The sequence below is a fragment of the Oncorhynchus mykiss genome, chromosome 22 (genome assembly GCF_013265735.2).
Source record: "Oncorhynchus mykiss isolate Arlee chromosome 22, USDA_OmykA_1.1, whole genome shotgun sequence".
In the NCBI taxonomy this organism is placed as follows: domain Eukaryota; kingdom Metazoa; phylum Chordata; class Actinopteri; order Salmoniformes; family Salmonidae; genus Oncorhynchus; species Oncorhynchus mykiss.
The window spans coordinates 47,413,072-47,438,575 of record NC_048586.1 but is presented as its reverse complement, the minus strand read 5'-3'; the positions used below and the strand labels follow the sequence as shown (position 1 = coordinate 47,438,575).

Below are 25,504 nucleotides of genomic sequence, written 5' to 3'. Positions count from 1 at the left end.
GGGTCTCTCTTTATGTAGTGTTGTGGTGTCTCTCTTTATGTAGTGTTGTGGTGTCTCTCTTTATGTAGTGTTGTGGGGTCTCTATGTAGTGTTGTCTCTCTTTATGTAGTTTTGTGGTGTCTCTCTTTATGTAGTGTTGTGGTGTCTCTCTTTATGTAGTGTTGTGGGGTCTCTCTTTATGTAGTGTTGTCTCTCTTTATGTAGTGTTGTAGTGTCTCTCTTTATGTAGTGTTGTCTTTCTTTATGTAGTGTTGTCTCTCTTCATGTAGTGTTGTCTCTCTAATGTAGTGTTGTGGTGTCTCTCTTTATGTAGTGTTGTGGGGTCTCTTTGTGTAGTGTTGTGGGGTCTCTCTTTGTGTAGTGTTGTGGGGTCTCTCTTTGTGTAGTGTTGTGGGGTCTCTCTTTATGTAGTGTTATGGGGTCTCTCTTTATGTAGTGTTGTGGTGTCTCGCTTTATGTAGTGTTGTAGGGTCTCTCTTTATGTAGTGTTGTAGGGTCTCTCTTTATGTAGTGTTGTGGGGTCTCTCTTTATGTAGTGTTGTGGGGTCTCTCTTTATGTAGTGTTGTAGGGTCTCTCTTTATGTAGTGTTGTGGTGTCTCTCTTTATGTAGTGTTGTGGTGTCTCTCTTTATGTAGTGTTGTGGTGTCTCTTTATGTAGTGTTGTGGTGTCTCTTTATGTAGTGTTGTGGTGTCTCTTTATGTAGTGTTGTGGGGTCTCTCTTTGTGTAGTGTTGTGGGGTCTCTCTTTGTGTAGTGTTGTGGGGTCTCTCTTTGTGTAGTGTTGTGGGGTCTCTCTTTATGTAGTGTTATGGGGTCTCTCTTTATGTAGTGTTGTGGGGTCTCTCTTTATGTAGTGTTGTAGGGTCTCTCTTTATGTAGTGTTGTAGGGTCTCTCTTTATGTAGTGTTGTAGTGTCTCTCTTTATGTAGTGTTGTGGGGTCTCTCTTTATGTAGTGTTGTGGGGTCTCTCTTTATGTAGTGTTGTGGGGTCTCTCTTTATGTAGTGTTGTGGGGTCTCTCTTTATGTAGTGTTGTGGTGTCTCTCTTTATGTAGTGTTGTGGGGTCTCTCTTTATGTAGTGTTGTGGGGTCTCTCTTTATGTAGTGTTGTCTCTCTTTATGTAGTGTTGTGGTGTCTCTCTTTATGTAGTGTTGTGGTGTCTCTCTTTATGTAGTGTTGTGGGGTCTCTCTTTATGTAGTGTTGTCTCTCTTTATGTAGTGTTGTAGTGTCTCTCTTTATGTAGTGTTGTCTTTCTTCATGTAGTGTTGTCTCTCTTTATGTAGTGTTGTGGGGTCTCTCTTGTCGTGATGTGTGTTTTGTGGCCAATATTTTTAATCCTCGTCCCCCGTAGGAGGCCTTTTGCGTTCTGGTAGGGGCCATCGCTGTAAATAAGAATTTGTTCTTTTAACTAAACTTGCCTAGTTAAATAAAAAAGGTTAAATAAAATAAGGTAGTATAGGTAGGTAATGAGACTGTCAGGACCTAGCCTCAAGTCAATTCACACACACTACATGTTTTTATTTTTTACCTTCATTTAACTAGGCAAGTCAGTTAAGACCAAATTCTTATTTACAATGATGGCCTAGGAACAGTGGGTTAACTGCCTGTTTAGGGGCAGAACGACAGATTTGTTGTACCTTGTCAGCTCGGGGATTTGAACTTGCAACCTTACGGTTACTAGTCCAACGCTCTAACCACTAGGCTACCCTTACCTGGTAAGGGTTCTCCGGCTGTGTTGACCTGTACGAAGACAGGCTCACTCTCCAGACTGTCCTCGACTGCGTAGATACTAATGTTGTAGAGCAGGCCTGGTCGAAGGTCACTCAAAGTCACAGAGGTCGCGGTGTCCGGCAGGGTGAGCTCTGTTGCAGCTCCGTTGTTGCTTCCCTCCACAGACGGGGTGTAGATCACACGGTAACCTGTAGGAGAGGAGATAGTGTATCATTACCTATGGTAATGGTGCACAGACATTACCTATGGTAATGGTGCACAGTCATTACCTATGGTAATAGTGCACTATCATTACTTATGGTAATGGTGCACTATCATTACTCATGGTAATGGTGCACAGTCATTACCTATGGTAATGGTGCAGACATTACCTATGGTAATGGTGCACAGACATTACCTATGTTAATGGTGCACAGACATTACCTATGGTAATGGTGCACAGTCATTACCTATGGTAATGGTGCACTATCATTACTCATGGTAATGGTGCACAGACATTACCTATGGTAATGGTGCACAGACATTACCTATGGTAATGGTGCACAGACATTACCTATGGTAATGGTGCACTATCATTACTCATGGTAATGGTGCACAGACATTACCTTTCCTTGCGCCTCTCAATTCAATACAGGTATTGTAATTTTGTTTATTTAAACATCAATCTGGTAAGAGATTGCCACCGGTCTTAGTATTTTTGGATGGGGGGGGCTAACTTGTTGAGCTTTTGTAATATCGCTCAGTTGAATAATTTATCATTTGTATGTTTCTATACACATGAGATGAGGAAAGTCCCCATTCACTCAGTAGTCTCCTTATAAGGATCTCTCCTTATAAGGATCTCTCCTTATAAGGATCTCTCCTATTAAGGATCTCTCCTATTAAGGATCTCTCCTATTAAGGATCTCTCCTTATAAGGATCTGCGTTTACACACGCAGCCCAAATTAGATTTTTTATTTGTCTTTTTTCAAACCAGTTAGAGCAGATATTTTACCAATAATTGGGCAAAGATCAGAATTGGTCTGCCTGTGTAAACTCAGCCTCTATGTGTGTACTGACCTGTGATAGGAGCCAGGGGTTTCTCCCAGCTGACTATGATAGAGGTCTCTCCAACCTCATCCACCTCGTGGTCAGAGGGAGCGTCAGGAGCTAGAAGAGGAGCAGAGGAGAGATATATACATACTGTAGAAAGTCTGTCTGTCCGTGCGTCTGTCTGTCCGTGTGCTTCTGAGTCTGTCTGTCTGTCTGTCTGTCTGTCTGTCTGTCTGTCTGTCTGTCTGTCTGTCTGTCCGTCCGTGCGTGTCCGTCTCTGTACCCACCAGTGGTCTGAGAGGTGGTGAGGATGAGGTTGGGCTCTCCAGTAGGTGTAACCTCGTACACATTCACAGTGTATTTCCTTCCAGGAAGCAGCTCATTGATGTTCACAGAGGTAGCGGTGCGGGGGAGGTCTGGAGACAGACAAGCATGTTAGGACCAATGATGTTGACAAACCCTGGATTGATGATATAATAATATATTTTTAGGTGGTGTCTAATATAATAAACATGGACATTCATAAATGCATTTTTATAGCTTTCAAAATATTATTGACAATAGTGGGCGAAGGGGGGGAGCGCCAAGATGTAGGTGCAGTGTCTTCAACACAGCGCCCCCTATCAGTCATCTAGTATATATATCTCATTGGTTAGGACAATATACTTGAGTGGTGCAGTCTAGTCATTGTGTCTATCGAACGTTACTACAAAATATACAGATAACGCAGCATAAACCCGTGCAAACCTGACAAAGTAGTAAGAGGAGGTCAAAGGTCACGGTCAGTATTAAGGAATAGTAATACTTCAGGTATTATCGTATAGTGTACACACTAAACAAATTATTAGACATTGTCTTAAAAAGTCTATTGCCACCGGGCACAGACGTCAATTCAACGTCTATTCCAGATGGGTTAAAACTTAATTTAACTGAAATGACGTTGACACAACGTTGATTCAACCAATGTGTGCCCAGTGGGTTGTTCCGTACCGAGAATCATGGGCTGTCCTCTCTCTTGTCCCTCCTCACTGAGCTCGTACTCGATCCTGAAGCCAGACACGGTGTCAGAGGCAGACATCCAGGAGATGACGAAGCTGCTGGAGGTGATCTCTGTAACAGACTCACTGATGTCCACCACCGGAGGAGGCTGGGTGGTCTCTCCCTCGGAGGTCGCCACTGAAAGGAAAGATCAGACGGTCAGATATAAAGAGAGGAATGGCCTGTGGACAGAGAACAGACTTAAAAAAAAATGCAATTTTCAAGATGTTCACAGATCTCAAGATGGCTGTTGCTCAACGCCATCCCTCAAGTAGAAATCATCTTTAAAAAAACATCAATCATCGTGGACAGGTAGCTTATCCTTGTTAGTTTGAATCCGTTTCCTGGGCCAAAATATCAATAACACAAGGAGACAGAATACAAGGCTTGTAGCCATACTGTGATCCTACTCACAGGAACCGTATGTGGTGGTGAAGTCGAAGCGTGTGACCTCGCGGCGTCCGAAGCGTAGCACACTGATCAGCTGACCCTCGTAGGTGATGCCTGGCTTCAGGCCAGCGATGGTGTAGGAGTTGAGATGGCCTGGGATATTCACCTCCCGCCAAGGGTTACGGGTGTTTTTCTACCCCAAACAAGAGAGGAGACAGATAATATTTGACATTATGCGTGCTTCTTCACCTGCATTGCTTGCTGTTTGGGGTTTTAGGCTGGGTTTCTGTACAGCACTTTGAGATATCAGCTGATGTACGAAGGGCTATATAAAATAAATTTGATTGATTGATTGATTATATTATTGATATCAACAACAACAAAAAGGTAGCTGCTTTAAGGCCAGTTTAGGCAGTGGTGTAAAGTACCTAAGTAGGTTTTTTTGGGGGGGGGGAGGGGGGGTATCTGTACTTTACTGTTTATAGTTGCTGATAACTTTAACTTAATTCCTAAAGAAAATGTGCTTTTTAAAAATCAATATATTTTCCCCTGACACCCAAAAATGACTCGTTACATTTTGAATGCTTTAGCAGGACAGGAAAACGGTCTAATTCACGCACTTATCAAGACAACATCCCTGGTCGTCCCTACTGCCTCTGATCTGGAGGACTCACTAAACAGAGAACGTCCCTGGTCATCCCTACTGCCTCTGATCTAGAGGACCCACTAAACAGAGAACATCCCTGGTCATCCCTACTGCCTCTGATCTGGAGGACTCACTAAACAGAGAACGTCCCTGGTCATCTCTACTGCCTCTGATCTGGAGGACTCACTAAACAGAGAACCTCCCTGGTCATCCCTACTGCCTCTGATCTAGAGGACCCACTAAACAGAGAACATCCCTGGTCATCCCTACTGCCTCTGATCTGGAGGACTCACTAAACAGAGAACATCCCTGGTCATCCCTACTGCCTCTGATCTGGAGGACTCACTAAACAGAGAACATCCCTGGTCATCCCCACAGCCTCTGATCTGGAGGACTCACTAAACAGAGAACATCCCTGGTCATCCCTTCTAGCCTCTGATCTGGAGGACTCACTAAACAGAGAACATCCCAGGTCGTCCCTACTGTCTCTGATCTGGTGGACTCACTAAACAGAGAACATCCCTGGTCATCCCTACTGCCTCTGATCTGGTGGACTCACTAAACAGAGAACATCCCTGGTCATCCCTACTGCCTCTGATCTGGAGGACTCACTAAACAGAGAACATCCATGGTTATCCCTACTGCCTCTGATCTGGTGGACTCACTAAACAGAGAACATCCCTGGTCATCCCTACTGCCTCTGATCTGGTGGACTCACTAAACAGAGAACATCCCTGGTCATCCCTACTGCCTCTGATCTGGAGGACTCACTAAACAGAGAACATCCCTGGTCATCCCTACTGCCTCTGATCTGGAGGACTCACTAAACAGAGAACATCCCTGGTCATCCCTACTGCCTCTGATCTGGAGGACTCACTAAACAGAGAACATCCCTGGTCATCCCTACAGCCTCTGATCTGGAGGACTCACTAAACAGAGAACTTCCCTGGTCATCCCTACTGCCTCTGATCTGGTGGACTCACTAAACAGAGAACATCCCTGGTCATCCCTTCTAGCCTCTGATCTGGTGGACTCACTAAACAGAGAACATCCCTGGTCATCCCTTCTAGCCTCTGATCTGGAGGACTCACTAAACAGAGAACATCCCTGGTCATCCCTACTGCCTCTGATCTGGAGGACTCACTAAACAGAGAACATCCCTGGTCATCCCTACTGCCTCTGATCTGGAGGACTCACTAAACAGAGAACATCCCTGGTCATCCCCACAGCCTCTGATCTGGAGGACTCACTAAACAGAGAACATCCCTGGTCATCCCTTCTAGCCTCTGATCTGGAGGACTCACTAAACAGAGAACATCCCAGGTCGTCCCTACTGTCTCTGATCTGGTGGACTCACTAAACAGAGAACATCCCTGGTCATCCCTACTGCCTCTGATCTGGTGGACTCACTAAACAGAGAACATCCCTGGTCATCCCTACTGCCTCTGATTTGGAGGACTCACTAAACAGAGAACATCCCAGGTCGTCCCTACTGTCTCTGATCTGGTGGACTCACTAAACAGAGAACATCCCAGGTCGTCCCTACTGTCTCTGATCTGGTGGACTCACTAAACAGAGAACATCCCTGGTCATCCCTACTGCCTCTGATCTGGTGGACTCACTAAACAGAGAACATCCCTGGTCATCCCTACTGCCTCTGATTTGGAGGACTCACTAAACAGAGAACATCCCTGGTCATCCCTACTGCCTCTGATCTGGAGGACTCACTAAACAGAGAACATCCCTGGTCATCCCTACTGCCTCTGATCTGGAGGACTCACTAAACAGAGAACATCCCTGGTCATCCCTACAGCCTCTGATCTGGAGGACTCACTAAACAGAGAACTTCCCTGGTCATCCCTACTGCCTCTGATCTGGTGGACTCACTAAACAGAGAACATCCCTGGTCATCCCTTCTAGCCTCTGATCTGGTGGACTCACTAAACAGAGAACATCCCTGGTCATCCCTACTGCCTCTGATCTGGAGGACTCACTAAACAGAGAACATCCCTGGTCATCCCTACTGCCTCTGATCTGGAGGACTCACTAAACACATGCATCGTTTGTAAATTATGTCTGAGTGTTGGAGTGTGTCCCTGGCTATCTGTAAAAAAAAATATTAAAACTACAAAATGTGGCAGAATAAGGAATTTTAAATGATTTATACTTTTGATACTTCAGTAGATTAAAAACCAAATACTTTTAGACTTTTAGTCAAGTTAAGGTCACAAGGTGACTTTCACTTGAGTAATTTTAATTTTAACCTAAAAAATAATCTTTACTTTTACTCAAGTTTGACAAATTGGGTACTCCCCCCCCCCCTCACCATCTGGTGAATGTTAACCTCTGGAGAATCACGGGCCTACTCTGGAGAATCACGGGCCTACTCTAGAGAATCACGGGCCTACTCTAGAGAATCACGGGCCTACTCTAGAGAATCACGGGCCTACTCTGGAGAATCACGGGCCTACTCTGGAGAATCACGGGCCTACTCTGGAGAATCACGGGCCTACTCTGGAGAATCACGGGCCTACTCTGGAGAATCACGGGCCTACTCTGGAGAATCACGGGCCTACTCTGGAGAATCACGGGCCTACTCTGGAGAATCACGGGCCTACTCTGGAGAATCACGGGCCTACTCTGGAGAATCACGGGCCTACTCTGGAGAATCACGGGCCTACTCTGGAGAATCACGGGCCTACTCTGGAGAATCACGGGCCTACTCTGGAGAATCACGGGCCTACTCTGGAGAATCACGGGCCTACTCTGGAGAATCACGGGCCTACTCTGGAGAATCACGGGCCTACTCTGGAGAATCACGGGCCTACTCTGGAGAATCACGGGCCTACTCTGGAGAATCACGGGCCTACTCACCACTCTCCACTTGAGTATGTACTGTGTGATGTGTGCGGAGGACGGGGCGTTCCACTGGATGGGGTGGGAGTTGGGCTGGTTACCAGACTCTGAGATGATCACCTGGACTGGACGGTTACCACCTGGAAGAGAGGGAGAAAGCATGTTGAAACACGCCATACAGAGGAAGGTAAATTACACTACTACAGCATTGAAACACTTTCACCAACTCACCATCTGATAGAGGATCAGACAGACTGTATTATAGGTCTGATCATCTGATAACAATTGACAGTATTTGAACTGCATAATGTGAAATCTAGATCACTTTAATTCCATTGCTTGGTGGTTAAACAATCTGTAAAAAACACAACTCATTTGAAATCTAAACAACAACGAAAAAAATATTACAATTTCAGAAAGCTCACAGTTAAAACCCAGCTCTGAAATGGTAGGTTGTACAGTGTAGTACATAAGAAGCCCAGGTACTGCTGCAACAAATGGGGGAGAAGTAGCATATCCCTGTGAGATTCTTGTTAGCTAGGGTTTCGGCGTGCAGAGCAGAGCAAGAGAGCAAGAGCGAGCGAGAGAGAACTACCCTCAGCTCCTTCACTAGACCTGTTGATGTAAACATAGCTACACTGCAACAGAAATATAAACTACACCTTTAGAGCGATAGCATGTTTCCCTAAATTACTACTTGCAATGTACAGGACTGTAAGTCACCTTGGATAAAAAGAGTCTGCTAAAATGGCATATGTTTATATATAATATTATAGATTAGGCTTGGGCGGTATACTGTATAGTATTTGGAAATAGCCACGGGATGTTTTTTTTAATACTGTCAAAACTATTTATTTTAAGTTTTTCAATACTTGTAGCTACCATGGACTTCTTTCTGTTGTCATCTGATGAAAATGAAGTTTTTTTTCTGACGAATGTTTTGCACTAATGTATTTTCTGTTTACAATGAAAAAAAAGCAAGGTATTTTTTTTGTTGCAAAAAAAAAAAAACGATTCACGGCCCTAATTTTTCTAATGTTTATCATAGAAAGAATGTAGCCAGCTACATTTACTAATGTTTTGTTTAAAGTTAATCTTGCATTCTAAATCTGTGTTTACAAAATACAGCAAGATCATTTATATGCGTTGTATTTATTATTTATTTATTTATTTATTTATTTCCCTGCGTGAAAAAAACAGAATACTGTGTTAACACGACTACTAAGTTCACTACCAAGTTTATCTAAGTAAGTGGCTGAATTAGTAAGGTGACATGACATCATTTAGTAATGGTTTTCTGCTATGTTTGAGATATCTGTACAGCGACTATCTTGATTTCTTTCCATTTTTCCCCTCTGTTCTCAGGCCCGTTGCCTTAGTAACTCCTGACTCCACACATTCACAGCCTATACACATGCTGATCCATAGCCAGTCATTTCTTCCTTCAGACAAGCAAGCAGCAAAATGTTGTTCATTGGCACAATGTCTCTCATTCACATACGTTTGTAAATGTCCAAACGCAACAAAAATGACATTCGGTAGCTCCTACCTATAAAATATATACGTTTATGAGCTGGTTTGCCGGTCTTTGCAATTCATTTCCTTTCGTTTGCGCTCGTTAGCATATTTAGCTAGCAGTCTCAATGGAAATTCGATATTACCTGTGCACATTTTATTAGCATTCTGGTAATAGACGACCAATGGGCCAAGGGATTTTTTTTTGGCCTCAACAGCACTCTGTACGGGAGCACCATAGTGTAGCCGGAGGACAGCTAGCTTCCGTCCTCCTCTGCGTACATTGACTTCAATACAAAACCTAGGAGGCTCATGGTTCTCACCCCCTTCCATAGACTTACACAGTAATTATGACAACTTCCAGAGGACTTCCTCCAACCTATTAGAGCTCTTAAGGCATGAACTAACATGTTGTCCACCCAATCAAAGGATCAGAGAATGAATCTAGTACTGAAAACATAAGCTACAGCTAGCTAGCACTGCATAACCTGTGGTGAGTAGTAGACTCAGAGAGAGAAAGAAAATAGTTGAACAGTTTTGAACAAATCATTTTCTTCCAAAATGAAGGAGAAGCAAAGTTACATTTTTTTGTTCACTTTCACTTACTTAGCAAATGCAGCCAGATCATTTAGCATACTCAAAACAGAGGGATGCTATGTTAGCTAGCTAGCTGGCTATCCAACACAACACTTGAACTCTTCCAAGTCAAGGTAAGCTTTTGGTTTTACAAATGTATTGCCACTGGGGGCGCACCAGTGGAAGTGCTAAACTGCTTAATAACATAACTGCATGATTGTAGCGGGTTTACTAACGTGTTAGTTCTAGTAGCTATGTTGACTATGTCGTTACATTAGCTAATTTGGTGACGATGTGGCTTGGAAAAAAAAAAAAAAACTTCTCGCCTGGTCACATACAGCTGATGTATTGTGCATGAAAGTCCACAAGTGAAGGGAAAAAGTGAGGAGGAGAGCGCAAAGATGCGAGAAAGAATACAACCTTGGCTGCTATGAAAGTGAACTGTGTTAACGCGTGATCAGGGGTGTATTCATTCCACCGATTCTGTTTAAAAACGTTTCTTAAAAACGGAAGCAAACGGAACAAAAACGGGGATATACAAACCTAAATCTGTCCAATAGAAACTTCTGTTTGCAAATGTTGGACTAATGATTACACCCTATATCAGCTTGATGCAGGCAAGAGTGTGCAAGGCGGTATTGAATGTGTCACTGTCTGTCCATGTGTCACACATGTGTCACTCGGTGGAGGCTGGCTGGAGGAGCTATGGAATGATTGGAACAGAGAGATTACCATCGATACAGTACCATTTATCCCATTGCACCCATTACAATGAGCCCGTCCTCCTATAGCTCCTCCCACCAGCCTCCACTGGTATCACCTCAAAATCTCTCTCTCAACCTATGTGCACCTACGTTGCAAACTTTCATTCATAGGCTAGGGTTGTAGCAACCTCATGATGGGTATAGGGGGAAATTAGAGTATCATGTAGTAAGTAGCCTAAACCCTATCCATATTACATTGATCTGGATGAATGGAATAATGAATGACAGTCATCCAATATTCTTTAAATGAGATAAGACCATGAGTAAAATATAAAAACCCTCCCTCATCGAAACTGAAGCCGGTAAATCCCGGGATGAGAGAAGGACGATATGAACATCTAGATAACCACGTTATAAAATGGATAATCCAATCCCTTCAGGATATAGAAACAAGAGTTCCATGGCATTCTATGACTACAGACATAATCCTGACAATTGGAAGTTGAAACTGTAGTTTTTTTTGTTGTAGAGAATCTTAAAGCTTAAAGCTCTTGAAGTTTTACATAGAACATCTTGTATCAAATCAAAAGACGCTCAGCAAGTGGATTGGTTAACCACGCTAGGATAGGATAGCCTACATGACCTTGGGCACAATCTGGTCTCAATTTCTCCTAATTACAGTTCCTAAAAGGCCCAACTGACTGGGAAGGTTTTCTACAGTGTTTAACTCCCACTTAGTCTGCACTAGGTCTCAGCAGCCAACCGCCACCAGGCTCTCTAACCCTCCTTCCCAGACCTGGGTTTAAAGAATATTCAAAAATCGGTTTCATATACTTTATCTGTGTTCGATTGGCACTACGGAACCAATAGAATAGTCACTAAAACTGCAAAACCACACCCATCAGGCACGCCAAGCAGAGTAAACACTAAAAGTATTTGATAGGTTTTTGGAATAGTATTTGAACCCAGGGCTGCACCCAGTCATCTCACAGCTGTATGTCATTAAGGGAAGTTATTACACTGGGCTGGGGTGCGCTTCACTTTAAACAAAAACGCTGGGGCTTTTCTTTTTTCCAACCTAGTCTAGAGCGGATACACTTTCTGTGTGTCGCTTCAAATGATAACAGCCATGGGGATCGTGGTTAGAGGGAGCTGGGAGCAATGTTGAGAGTGAGATAAAGAAAGTATTCGAAGATTCCTTTTAGTGCAAATAGGATCTTAACATGTCACACAGGATTATAAGTAATACCATTGTCAGGTCATATGACTGATAAAAAAAAACTGTAAACAGCTGTCAATGAGATTGATCATACTTTTTTTTTTCCCTTTTGCCTAAAATGACTCATACTCAAATCTAACTGCCTGTAGCTCAGGACCTGAAGCAAGGATATGTATATTATTGATACCATTTGAAAAGAAACACTGAAGTTTGTGGAAATGTGAAATTAATGTAGGAGAATATAACACATTAGATCTGGTAAAATATGCATTTCAAAGATGATGGAGCCCAAAAAAATGTAAGGCCATTATATGACTTAGGAATCTAGGTGCAATTTAGCAGTGTATGTGCACCGTTTTAGACTGATCCAATGAACCATTGCATTGCTGTTCCAAATGTTGTCTCAAGTCTATCCAAATGTGCCTAAAATGGTTTATTGATAAATTTTCAAGTGCAAAACTGTGCACTCAAAAACAATATGCACATAATGTTTCCGCCATCGTTTCCTATGACTGAAAATAGCTTTTAGGACATCAGAACAGCGATTACTCACCTCGAACTGGACGAGGATTTTTTTTCCTTAATGAGTCGGATGCGAAGGATAAACTGCTCTTCCCGTATGTTCAAAAACAATAGCATGGTATTCTTTCATTGTAATAGCTACTGTAAATTGGACAGTGCAGTTAGCTTAAATTATTGTTAATCTTTCTGCCCATGTCAGACATGTTCTATGTCCTGGAAAGTTTGCTGTTACTTACAACTGTCATGCTAATCACTTTAGCGTTTCACGTTAGCTCAACTGTCCCGGTTAAAAGGGACACCGATCCTGTAGAGGTTATTAACAGGAGCTCTGACAGGGTTCATACACATTTTGACGGATGGAATTTCATGACTTTTCACCAAATCTCCTATGACCAACTATTGGCGGCGTCTCTATGTGCGTTTTTAAAAAGAGTAAGCGTAATGCGGAATCGATACCCGGAAGGCTCTGATTCACGGATCATTTCCTGTCGTTACTCGTTGAGCAATGCACTTAAGTAGAGTGATTTCCTCTTTGCGACCCCTTACTGCTGGTCAGGTGTATTGGATTTGAAGGATCGGTATGATGTGAAATTAATACGGTTGATTGTTTTAAAAGGTTAGGGAGAAGAGCAGTGAACAGTGCCACTTTGTTAGGATGTCAATATAAAATGAATGCATTTATGGTTGTTTTGTAATTCTGTCTTTGTTTTTTAAATCATGACGCTTGTTCTTGGTTTTACCATCAAGGATCAGTTTGGAAAACAAGTGTTTACAATGAATAGTTTGAAGTGGTATCTCTCTGGGTCCACATTGTGCATTTTGTTGTAGATGTCTGTTGCCCAAAAATAAATTCAATTCAACCCACAAAGCGAAATACCTTTTAGGTATTTGTATAAAACATGTGGTCAACCCTCCGCCTGGAGAGCTGCTGAGTGTGCAGTTATTTTGCTCCAACACATCAGGGCCAGTTTATCAAGGTCTGGTTGAGCAGCTCATTTGTGAATGTGGTTTGTTAGAAGGGGACTGGAATAAAAGCCTGCACAGCCAGTAAGCTCTCCTGGAGGGTGGTCGCCCACCCGGTACCCTCTCCTGGAGGGTGGTCGCCCACCCGGTACCCTCTCCTGGAGGGTGGTCGCCCACCCGGTACCCTCTCCTGGAGGGTGGTCGCCCACCCGGTACCCTCTCCTGGAGGGTGGTCGCCCACCCGGTACCCTCTCCTGGAGGGTGGTCGCCCACCCGGTACCCTCTCCTAGAGGGTGGTCGCCCACCCGGTACCCTCTCCTGGAGGGTGGTCGCCCACCCGGTACCCTCTCCTGGAGGGTGGTCGCCCACCCTTGAGGTTGCAACACTACAACCAAATACGTTTTATGCTATTTGAAATCATTTGTTCACTCATATATAATAAAAATCAAAATATCAAACAGCTATGGTAGGCTACAAATACGTTTTATTCAGCTGAAGCAAGCCCACACATTTTTAGGAAAATGTACCTTTTTTAGTTTAGTCATAGTTATCTTAGAAATGTTTACGTTGCAGGCTGATTAGCATCTATTTGGTTGCAATGTCCCACAGATTGGAGCCCCAGACATTGGAGCCCCATAGATTGGAGCCCCATAGATTGGAGTCCCATAGATTGGAGTCCCATAGATTGGAGCCCCATAGATTGGAGCCCCATAGATTGGAGTCCCATAGATTGGAGCCCCATAGATTGGAGTCCCATAGATTGGAGTCCCATAGATTGGAGTCCCATAGATTGGAGCCCCACAGATTGGAGCCCCACAGATTGGAGCCCCACAGATTGCAGCCCCACAGATTGCAGCCCCACAGATTGGAGCCCCACAGATTGGAGCCCCACAGATTGGAGCCCCACAGATTGGAGCCCCACAGATTGGAGCCCCACAGATTGTAGCCCCACAGATTGTAGCCCCATAGATTGGAGCCCCACAGATTGGAGCCCCACAGATTGGAGCCCCACAGATTGGAGCCCCATTCTATGGCCTTATTCGCAAGTTGGTTAACTAGAGGGGTACAAGATATGTTTTCAATTGGCTACCTAGTTAATCTGATTTCTATCATATTTTATAGGCTAGGCCAACCTGCTGCTGTAATGTCCGACAGTCTCGCTCTACTTGAACACTCACACCACGCAGGTGAAGCGCACAAACACAGACTCACTTTTCATTCTGATCCTGGCTGATATTTCCATTTTATTTGATTGATAAAATATATATATATTTTTAAACTGTGCCTAAATAAAATTACATAAATCAATTCTCATTACTTTTCCTACACTTTTCCAGGCCTTTAAAATTCCTTTAAAATTCCATTACAATTCCAAGGATTTTCATGATGGTAGAAACCCTGTCCTGAGCACCTCTACAGTAAAATGTGCCAGAGAAATGAGAGGAGACAGGGGTTCAAACGACTGCTAGAAAAACAGACGGCTTCTGTAAACATCTCTCAACATTGAGCTTGTTCCCAGTAAAGGGCTGAGTCATAAAACAAAGAAGAGGTGGCAACAGAGACAAAGTGTTAATGGTTTTCCAAGGACATGAGAGGACTAAACATCAGTCAGCACCACTGGAGGAGCCAGCTCTACACACCAACTAACAACAAAAGACCTGAGAGGAGAGGAGAGGAGGGAGGGAGGTGAGAGGAAAGGAGAAGAGAGGAGGGAGGGAGGTGAGAGGAAAGGAGAAGAGAGGAGGGAGGTGAGAGGAGAGGTGGTGGTGGAGGAGGAGGGAGGAAAGGAGAAGAGAGGAGGGAGGAGAAGAAGAGGAGGGAGGTGGAGAGAGGTGGTGGTGGAGGAGGGAGGAGAGGAGGGAGGGAGGAGAAGAAGAGGAGGGAGGTGGAGAGAGGTGGTGGTGGAGGAGGGAGGAGAGGAGGGAGGGAGGGAGGAGAGGAGGGAGGGAGGGGGAGAGAGTGTGGTGAAGGAGGGAGGAGAGGGAGGGAGGGAGGGAGGGGGAGAGATGTGGTGGAGGAGGGAGGGAGGGAGGTGGAGAGAGAAGAAAAGAGAGGTGGTGGAGAAGAGGAGGGAGGTGGAGAGAGGTGGTGGAGGAGGGAGGAGGTGGAGAGAGGAGAAGAGAAGAGAGGAGGGAGGTGGAGGAGGGAGGAGAAGAGAGGAGGGAGGTGGAGAAGAGGTGGTGGTGGTGGTGGAGGGAGGAGAGGAGAAGAGAGTAGGAAGGGGGGAGAGAAGAGGAGCGAGGTGGAGAGAGGTGGAGAGAGGTGGTGGAGGAGGGAGGAGAAGAAGAGGAGCGAGGTGGAGAGAGGTGGTGGTGGAGGAGGGAGGAGAAGAGAGGAGGGAGGAGAAGAGGAGAGAGGTGGAGAGAGGTGGTGGTGGATAAGGGAGGAGAGGTAAGGAGGGAGGGAGAAGAAGAGAGGAGGGAGGGAGGAGAAGAGAGGAGGGAGGGAGGAGAAGAGAGGAGGGAGGGAGGAGAAGAGAGGTGGTGGTGGAGGAGGGAGGAGAGGAGGAGAAGAGGAGGGAGGTGGAGAGAGGTGGTGGTGGTGGAGGAGGGAGGAGAGGAGAAGAGAAGAGAGGAGGGAGGGAGGTGGAGAGAGGAGGGAGGGAGGAGAAGAGAAGAGAGGAGGGAGGGAGGTGGAGAGAGGAGTGAGGGAGGAGAAGAGGAGCGAGGAGGAGAAGAGGAGCGAGGTAGAGAGAGGTGGTGGTGGAGGAGGGAGGAGAAGAAGAGGAGCGAGGTAGAGAGAGGTGGTGGTGGAGGAGGGAGGAGAGGAGGGAGGAGGGGAGAGGAGAGGAGAGGAGGGAGAAGAAGAGGAGCGAGGTGGAGAGAGGTGGTGGTGGAGGAGGGAGGAGAGGAGGGAGGAGGGGAGAGGAGAGGAGAGGAGGGAGAAGAAGAGGAGCGAGGTAGAGAGAGGTGGTGGTGGAGGAGGGAGGAGAAGAAGAGGAGCGAGGTAGAGAGAGGTGGTGGTGGAGGAGGGAGGAGAGGAGGGAGGAGGGGAGAGGAGAGGAGGGAGGAGAAGAAGAGGAGCGAGGTGGAGAGAGGAAAACTCGTTGTATCTCTGATCTGTGCTTTCTCTCCACAATGCCCCGTCACACTTTTTTTTGTTGCAGAAAAACAAACAAATTAAACTATTAATTTGATTAAACTATCCTGCTTCAGAGTCTTAAACCTGCCTGCCCCCCCACTTTGTTCACAACTTGACTTTGAAGTGGAGGGCAGAGAGAAGAGGGGGAGGCTTGCACAAGTTGGCATATCCACCACCTCCACCCACACCTCAACACCAACTAACAACAAAGGCCTGAGAAAAAAAGGAGGAGATGGCGGCTATACCAACGAGTGCCAGCATCCCCCTCGCTCTGCCCTCCACTTCAAAGTTGTGAACAAAGTCCCAAACAAACAGGGTTTAATGACTGAAGCAGGATAATTGAATTAGATTGTTTATTTTCTGCTAAATTACAAGCGTGACAGCGCGCTGTGGAGAGAAAGCACAGATCAGAAATGCAGCGAGGTTTTTCCTGTCACATGGGCACGAAGGGTAACAGTGGAGGGAAGAAACAGATATTGGTTGTAGGGTGAAGTTGCCCCTAGATGATGATCTTGGGTCATTTTTTTTGCATTTCCCCCCACTAATGGTTAAGGATGGGATTGAAGGAGGGAAAACTGATCCTAGATCAGTACGTAGTGGAAACCCTGAAGAACAGACGTTCCAGGAAGATTAATCACCAAGACCTTACCATGAAGGGCCACACAGAGTATTGCATCCAACCCAATTTGATTTGACATTTCTAGTGGAGTCAGGGCCTCCTCCTCCAGCCCACCACAGGGAAGTTATATAGTTGTAACAACATATTTCAACAGAAAACAAACCACACCAACAACATACAGTAGTAGTCTTGTGACCATCCTACCGACGACACAGTGCTGAGCCAGTCATGCTATATTTTGAGGTCGGTTCGGTTATGAAAAAAAAAACCACACAAAAAAAAAAAAACAAGCACATTAAATGCATTATTTAATTTCCATTCGACTCTGATTTATCTGTGGTGCAGCATATTTAAGCAGCTAGCTAAGCTATTGAGTCATCCTATGTAGCTAGGCTACTGTTAGCTAGGCCACCGTTAGCTAGGCCACCGTTAGCTAGGCCACCGTTAGCTAGGCCACCGTTAGCTAGGCCACCGTTAGCTAGGCCACCGTTAGCTAGGCCACCGTTAGCTAGGCCACCGTTAGCTAGGCCACCGTTAGCTAGGCCACCGTTAGCTAGGCCACCGTTAGCTAGCTGCTTAAATATGCTGCACCACATATAAATCATTTGACTAGTTCTTCAAAAGTACATAAGGCATACTTTCAGGACTGCTTATGACCAACTACTACTACTGTCAACGGGGTAGAGCTACCTCACCAACTGTCTCTGTCCCTCATCGCTGTGTGGTGTACATTCCTCTCTCTCATAGTCCGTGTGCATGCTATCCGTCTCCGTTCTTGACTTAATTTATCTCGTGAATGATTTGATTTCTCTCTAGAGAAAACCGCGCATTGGTTAGTTAAAAGGTTAATTAAAAAAATAAAATAAAAAAGTTGAATAAACTACATTTCGCTTAAAATCGCTCAGCAGTAGTGACCACGCCTAGCTAGTGATATTAGTTATTACCAGGGAAAGATGGTTGAACGTACCCACACACAGAACATTTTCCAATAGTATAGCGTGGTATTGTGACCACTATAGATCGGGGCTTAGCGAGGTTGACTTCTTACCTGGGAAAGACTGTTGGGGCTCGCAGCTGAGCTCGCCGATACCGTTGCCATAGCAATAACACTTGTACATGACGCTGTGGATCAGCTTGTCCCATGATTGGCCGATCTGATAGAACACCCTGGTCTCTGGCTCCTGGCACTGGTCTGAGAACAGATATTAAAACGGTGAGATTTAGGGTGTGTCCAACATGACAGCCTATGTAGTGAACTACTCTCCACCGGGGTGTTCTGTTTATGGTGTGTTGGCGTGACAACGACCTAGAGGAGTTAGTAAGACAAAACACAAACAGATATGGGAACCAGGCTAGAATAGGAGTTAGTAAGACAAAACACAAACAGATATGGGAACCAGGCTAGAATAGGAGTTAGTAAGACAAAACACAAACAGATAGGGGAACCAGGCTAGAATAGGAGTTAGTAAGACAAAACACAAACAGATATGGGAACCAGGCTAGAATAGGAGTTAGTAAGACAAAACACAAACAGATATGGGAACCAGGCTAGAATAGGAGTTAGTAAGACAAAACACAAACAGATATGGGAACCAGGCTAGAATAGGAGTTAGTAAGACAAAACACAAACAGATATGGGAACCAGGCTAGAATAGGAGTTGTCAAGACAAAACACAAACAGATATGGGAACCAGGCTAGAATAGGAGTTGTCAAGACAAAACACAAACAGATATGGGAACCAGGCTAGAATAGGAGTTGTCAAGACAAAACACAAACAGATATGGGAACCAGGCTAGAATAGGAGTTGTCAAGACAAAACACAAACAGATATGGGAACTAGGCTAGAATAGGAGTTGTCAAGACAAAACACAAACAGATATGGGAACCAGGCTAGAATAGGAGTTGTCAAGACAAAACACAAACAGATATGGGAACCAGGCTAGAATAGGAGTTGTCAAGACAAAACACAAACAGATATGGGAACCAGGCTAGAATAGGAGTTGTCAAGACAAAACACAAACAGATATGGGAACCAGGCTAGAATAGGAGTTGTCAAGACAAAACACAAACAGATATAGGACCAGGCTAGAATAGGAGTTGTCAAGACAAAACACAAACAGATATGGGAACCAGGCTAGAATAGCACAGGAAGGATTGATACTGCCACAAATGAATAGCTTTCCCCATAAAAAAAAATATGCTAGGTTTGTACGAACTATAAACTCACCAATGGCGTCACACTTCCAGCGCCCACGGCCCTGTCCGAAACAGGTACAGTTCATCATGTAGCCCTCTTCATGAAGTTTAGTGAAGGTCTGATTCACCTCATGGGTCAACCCGTCCACAATACACTGATCTGTGACAGGAAGAATTACACAACGTCAAAAACAGCTGCTCCCAATTCTCTCCCTACCGCTTCCACCTTTACAGATCTGAGAACATCAAAGTGTTAGGGTCAAAGGGAAGGAAGAGAATGAGGCCCGGCTGTACATCACACGTTCTATGTGGTATGTATGACCTCTCACCTACTTTCATGTGTATTAGAAAGGAGCTGTAAAAATGTATTTAAAATCCCATTTTTATTACCTTTGAGCTGGGAGTAAGCGATACAGCTCCACTCTCCACGACCGTTCCCAACGCAGGTACAGCGCATCATGTGTCCCAGGACGTCGTGGCGTTTATCCCACTGGTCTCCCACACGGTACATCACACCCTCGCTGGTCGTACACACCTCCTCGTGAGCTAAGAGGACAGAGTAACTTAGAAGTTAGAATTCAGAAGATAGAATGTTTAAAACTTCTAGAATGTTAGATCTCAGAACATATAGAACTCCTGGAGCAGTAGGTCAAATTAAACTTTTAAAAGTTGAACGACAAACAGATGTTCTTAACATAATAATCCTCTGAAGGGTTATCTACACATATAAGGTCTCTGTGGGGGCCGGTCTTCCTAATTGAACGAGATACAGATAGGAGGTCTGTGTGTGGAGAGAGTTGGCGACAGAGAAAGGGGTGCAGTGTAGACTGTGGAGGTGTTGACGAGGCTGACTGCAGCTGTCTGCCCTGGAGACCAGACAGGCAGTGAAGAGAGTCTCTCTCTGTAGTCTCTTTCAGGAAGAAACACGGTGGCCTCTGGCCAGCCTCTGGGAGTCTCTCCCTCTCTCTGGCCCGCCTCTGGGCTCTGGGAGTCTCTCCCTCTCTCTGGGTCTAGGCTCTGGGAGTCTCTCCCGGTCTAGGCTCTGGGAGTCTCTCCCGGTCTAGGCTCTGGGAGTCTCTCCCTCCCTCTGGGTCTAGGCTCTGGGAGTCTCTCCCTCCCTCTGGGTCTAGGCTCTGGGAGTCTCTCCCTCCCTCTGGGTCTAGGCTCTGGGAGTCCCTCCCTCTCTTTGGGACTAGGCTCTGGGAGTCTCTCCCTCTCTCTGGGTCTAGGCTCTGGGAGTCTCTCCCTCTCTCTGGGTCTAGGCTCTGGGAGTCTCTCCCTCTCTCTGGGTCTAGGCTCTGGGAGTCTCTCCCTCTCTCTGGGTCTAGGCTCTGGGTCAGGTTTCATTACTCTGGTTCTGGTGGTCTGGGCTCTAGGCCTGGAATTCTGGCTCTGGCGTGGGAGCCCAGGCTCTGGGTCTCCGCTAGGTCTGCATGGGGCCCCTTCAGCCCAGCTGTGAGGCTAAAAACAGTGATAAGAATCACCATTAACTCTTTACAGGCCAAACAGTACCCTTTCTCATGGTAATTTACCCAGTCGCCTAATGACTGCACTTAAACTCAATAACTGGTCAGTACTTTCAACAGGCGTGTGAATTTACCACTGACCCATTCAGCCAAAGAGAGATTGACTGATTGTGTAAAAAATCCCCAAAGGAACAAATAGAAGGCAGAGATTGAGGCCATGTTAAAGAGGGAGAGCAGAGAAGTAGAGTGAACCTCCCACACTGCTCCAATGGCCTCAGACATATCATTAGCATTTTCAAAATGTGTTTGTTTAAAAGGCAGAACCCTTTTGTGTTCTAAGACAACAGATGGCATTTTAAAAACACTGATTTGATTTAAAAAGGCGAGCATCTACTGTAAATTTAAAAAAAATACACAACACATGGTTCCCTCCACCCCTGCCTTAATTTAACCAGCGTGTCTGTTAAGTGCCTTGCTCGAGGGCACGTCGACAGACTTTTTCACCTAGTCGTCTCTGGAATTTTGAACCAACGACCTTTAGGTCACTGGTCCAATGCTCTTAACCACTAGGCAAAAAACTATTAAATTCAAACTGTATTGGTCACGTACACGTGTTTAGCAGATGTTATTGCGGGTGTAGCGAAATGCTTGTGCTTCTAGATCCCGACATTGTAGCAATATCTAACAAGTAATATCTAACAACTTCGCAACAAATACCTAATACACACAAATCTAAGTAAAGGACTGAAGAATATATAAATATATGGACGAGCGATGTCAGAGCGGCACAGACTAAAATACAGTAGAATAGAATACAGTATATACAGTTGAAGTTGGAAGTTTACATACACTTAGGTTGGAGTCATTAAAACTCATTTTTCAACCACTCCACAAAATTCTTGTTAACAAACTATAGTTTCTGCAAGTCGGTTAGGACATCTACTTTGTACATGACACAAGTCATTTTTCCAGCAATTGTTTACAGACAGATTATTTCACTTATAATTCACTGTGTCACAATTCCGTAGGGTCAGAAGTTTACATACACTAAGTTGACTGTGCCTTTAAACAGCTTGGAATATTCCAGAAAAGGATGTCATGGCTTTAGAAGCTTCTGATAGGCTAATTGACATCATTTGAGTCAATTGGAGGTGTACCTGTGGATGTATTTCAAGGCCTACCTTCAAACTCAGTGCCTCTTTGCTTGACATCATGGGAAAATAAAAAAAAATCAGCCAATACCTAAAAAAAATGGTAGACCTTCACAAATCTGGTTCATCCTTGGGAGCAATTTCCAAACGCCTGAAGGTACCACGTTCATCTGTACAAACAATAGTACGCAAGTATAAACACCATGGGACCACGCAGCCGCCATACCACTCAGGAAGGAGAGGCGTTCTGTCTCCTATAGATGAACGTACTTTGGTGTGAAAAGTGCAAATCAATCCCAGAACAACAGCAAAGGACCTTGTGAAGATGCTGGAGGAAACAGGTATAATGGCCATAATGACCATTGTTATGTTTGGAGGAAAAAGAGGGAGGCTTGCAAGCTGAAGAACACCATCCCAACCGTGAAGTACGTGGGTGGCAGCATCATGTTGTGGGGGTGCTTTGCTGCAGGAGGGACTGGTGCACTTCACAAAATAGATGGCATCATGAGGTAGGAAAATTATGTGGATATATTGAAGCAACATCTCAAGACATCAGTCAGGAAGTTAAAGCTTGGTCGCAAATGGGTCTTCCAAACGGACAATGACCCCAAGCATTCTTCCAAAGTTGTGGCAAAATGGCTTAAGGACAACAAAGTCAAGGTATTGGAGAGGCCATCACAAAGCCCTGACCTCAATCCTATAGAAAATGTGTGGGCATAACTGAAAAAGCGTGTGCAAGCAAGGAGGCCTACAAACCTGACTCAGTTACACCAGCTCTGTCTGGAGGAATGGGCCAACATTCACCAACTTATTGTGGGAAGCTTGTGGAAGGCTACCCGAAACGTTTGACACAAAGGCAATGCTACCAAATACTAATTGAGTGTATGTTAACTTCTGACCCACTGGGAATGTGATGAAAGAAATACAAGCTGAAATAAATTATTCTCTGCAATTATTCTGACATTTTACATTCTTAAAATAAAGTGGTGATCCTAACTGACCTAAGAAAGGGAATTATTACTAGGATTAAATGTCAGGAATTGTGAAAAACTGAGTTTAAATGTATTTGACTGAGGTGTATGGAAACGTCTGACTTCAGCAGTATATAGGAGATGAGTTGTTGCCACTTTCCACTAACAGCTCAAAATCTGTCCTTTTTAAAGTCTAGACAAACAGCAGAGACCGGCTACATCCGACTGGATCGTCACACTGCAGGGACTACAGGCGATGGGACGACCACTGGCTGCTTCAATAACGATCGTCGCGTTGTACGTCGTCTTGCAAAAAGAACTGAGAAACGAGACCACAGCACTCACCAGCCATGGGGCAGAAGCCAAACCTCTGTTCACCGTCATAGTTGGTGGTGGTTCCACACCACTTCATGCCGTCCCTGCGCCCGTCCGCGGTACAGTCGGTGTAGTTTCTCCCATTGTAGAGGAAGGGGAACTGACACAGAGCACCGTTAGAGTTTCCTCCTCTGGTTGTCACCATCACTGCAAACACAACAGACACGATGAGGGCGTGTCCCAGATGACATCATGTTACCTAGATAGGACCCTGGTCAAAAGTTGTGCACTATGGGCCCCTGGTCAAAAGTTGTGCACTATGGGCCCCTGGTCAAAAGTTGTGCACTATGGGCCCCTGGTCAAAAGTTGTGCACTATGGGCCCCTGGTCAAAAGTTGTGCACTATGGGCCCCTGGTCAAAAGTTGTGCACTATGGGCCCCTGGTCAAAAGTTGTGCACTATGGGCCCTGGTCAAAAGTTGTGCACTATGGGCCCCTGGTCAAAAGTTGTGCACTATGAAGGGAATAGGGTGCCATTGGGGATACAGACAATGAGTAAGTTAAACTACCCAAAGAAACCTGGATAGTAAGTCCCATTCTAATAAAAGCCAGATGTTAAATGATGTTGGCTGGCTAGAATTCTAGTGACTCTGCTGGAAAACGCTCAGGGTTGAGATCACCAGTCAACATGTGTTTGTGTTGAGCTCCCACAGATCATAGGCTTATCAGCCGAAACGCTTGCTCTACTCGTGTTGCCACTCTGTTCACTATTTTTTTTTAGGTTCAGAAAAGAGAGTCTCTCTCTCTATTATATATATATATATATATATATATATATATATATATATATATATATATATATATATATATATATATATATATATATATATATAAAGCTGTAAATCAAATATTTGACAAAATCTCACCATTCTTCTTGGTACAGAAGGAGAATTTCTGTTCTGTCTCGCAGTCAGAAGAAATACAGCACCACAGCTGCCCGTCGGGGCGTCCCTCTGAGGTACAGGAGTGGTGTGTCTTCCCCATGTAGGTGAAGGGGAACACACAGGGCTGACCATTGGAGTTCCCACCGTACACTGGGGCTGGGCCCTCTGTAAACACAAACACATAGAATCAGAACAATGTCAGAAAAGAACCCAGAACAATGTCAGAAAGAACCCAGAACAATGTCAGAAAGAACCAGAACAATGTCAGAAAAGAACCAGAACAATGTCAGAAAAGAACCAGAACAATGTCAGAAAAGAACCCAGAACAATGTCAGAAAAGAACCAGAACAATGTCAGAAAAGAACCCAGAACAATGTCAGAAAAGAACCAGAACAATGTCAGAAAAGAACCAGAACAATGTCAGAAAAGAACCAGAACAATGTCAGAAAGAACCAGAACAATGTCAGAAAAGAACCAGAACAATGTCAGAAAAGAACCAGAACAATGTCAGAAAGAACCAGAACAATGTCAGAAAAGAACCAGAACAATGTCAGAAAAGAACCAGAACAATGTCAGAAAAGAACCAGAACAATGTCTAAAGATTGCTGACTGACACAAGCTGCCTGTTTTTATTGTTAGAGCTTTGATCAGTAATATTTCCAATGTATTCATTGTTTCAAATCAACTTGAACCAACAAACTATATATACATGTATTTAGTACCTCAGAGACATTGACAGTTTCAAGATCAACTTTCTAATTTATTTACCATGTGAATAAATAAAAAATAAAAAAATGGAAATCTTACTCAGTAGCTTTAAAAATAATAATAATAATGGCCTGGCATGAATAATTCCCTTTCAGAGGTTATTAAAACCACTGTTCAGAACTTGTGGTGCATGGACCAAAATTAAACCATTAGATGCAGGTATGAATTCACATGAATAAGACTACGAACACGTACCCCACTCCTCACAGCTGACCCCGTTGCCCAGGCAGGTACACAGCATCTGTTTGCTTCCCTGGGTCTTGATCCATCTCATCCCCAGGGCGTAGGCCACCCCCGCGTCCATCTGGCAGGCCCCTTCCTGGGCTAGACCGGGGTGAGGCTCCAGGCCGGGCTGGGGAAGGGGCTGGGGCTGATACACAGCCGGCTGGATGTTAGTGATCACACGGGACCCCGTGCCTGGAAATGGACGGGGGAGGGGGGACGGGGGGGAGGGTGGAACACTTTCAGTCAGTGACATTGTTTGTAAAAATGTATAGCACTAGATTTGGGTTGACTCATTTGTAGTGCACACTACAAAAGTACAAAAAGAGATCCTGCTAAAGAAAATGGGGGAACATTTAAAACAGCACACAACACACAGGAACCATGTTTCCAGTCAACATAAAAGTTTAAATACAGTGTAGATTAACTAATTTGCTTTGACTAGTTTACGGGACAGTTTACCCAGAAACCGATTAAGCACCACCCTATAATGTTCAATTGATATCCTGTGTCCGGAAAAATCCCCCGGAAAAATCCCAAAAGAGAATCTGTCGCTTTTAAAATGTTGGTAGAGGCT

The 25,504-nt window shown here is 44.7% G+C and overlaps 1 protein-coding gene across 1 annotated transcript in view; it reads right to left on the bottom strand.

The window, feature by feature from the left end:
* The window catches only part of fn1a (fibronectin 1a), a 73,024-nt gene that overhangs the window by 40,869 nt on the left and 6,651 nt on the right, over positions 1-25,504 (bottom strand). Inside the window, exons 7-18 of the mRNA XM_036959452.1 lie at positions 24,901-25,122; positions 23,920-24,102; positions 23,026-23,202; positions 19,483-19,638; positions 19,124-19,252; positions 17,944-18,087; positions 7,715-7,836; positions 4,219-4,387; positions 3,757-3,942; positions 3,054-3,182; positions 2,794-2,883; positions 1,715-1,921 (exon numbers count right to left, since the gene is read on the bottom strand). Of these exons, the coding sequence (XP_036815347.1) occupies positions 1,715-1,921; positions 2,794-2,883; positions 3,054-3,182; positions 3,757-3,942; positions 4,219-4,387; positions 7,715-7,836; positions 17,944-18,087; positions 19,124-19,252; positions 19,483-19,638; positions 23,026-23,202; positions 23,920-24,102; positions 24,901-25,122 (1,914 nt within the window). The remainder of the gene's footprint in view (positions 1-1,714; positions 1,922-2,793; positions 2,884-3,053; positions 3,183-3,756; positions 3,943-4,218; positions 4,388-7,714; positions 7,837-17,943; positions 18,088-19,123; positions 19,253-19,482; positions 19,639-23,025; positions 23,203-23,919; positions 24,103-24,900; positions 25,123-25,504) is intronic.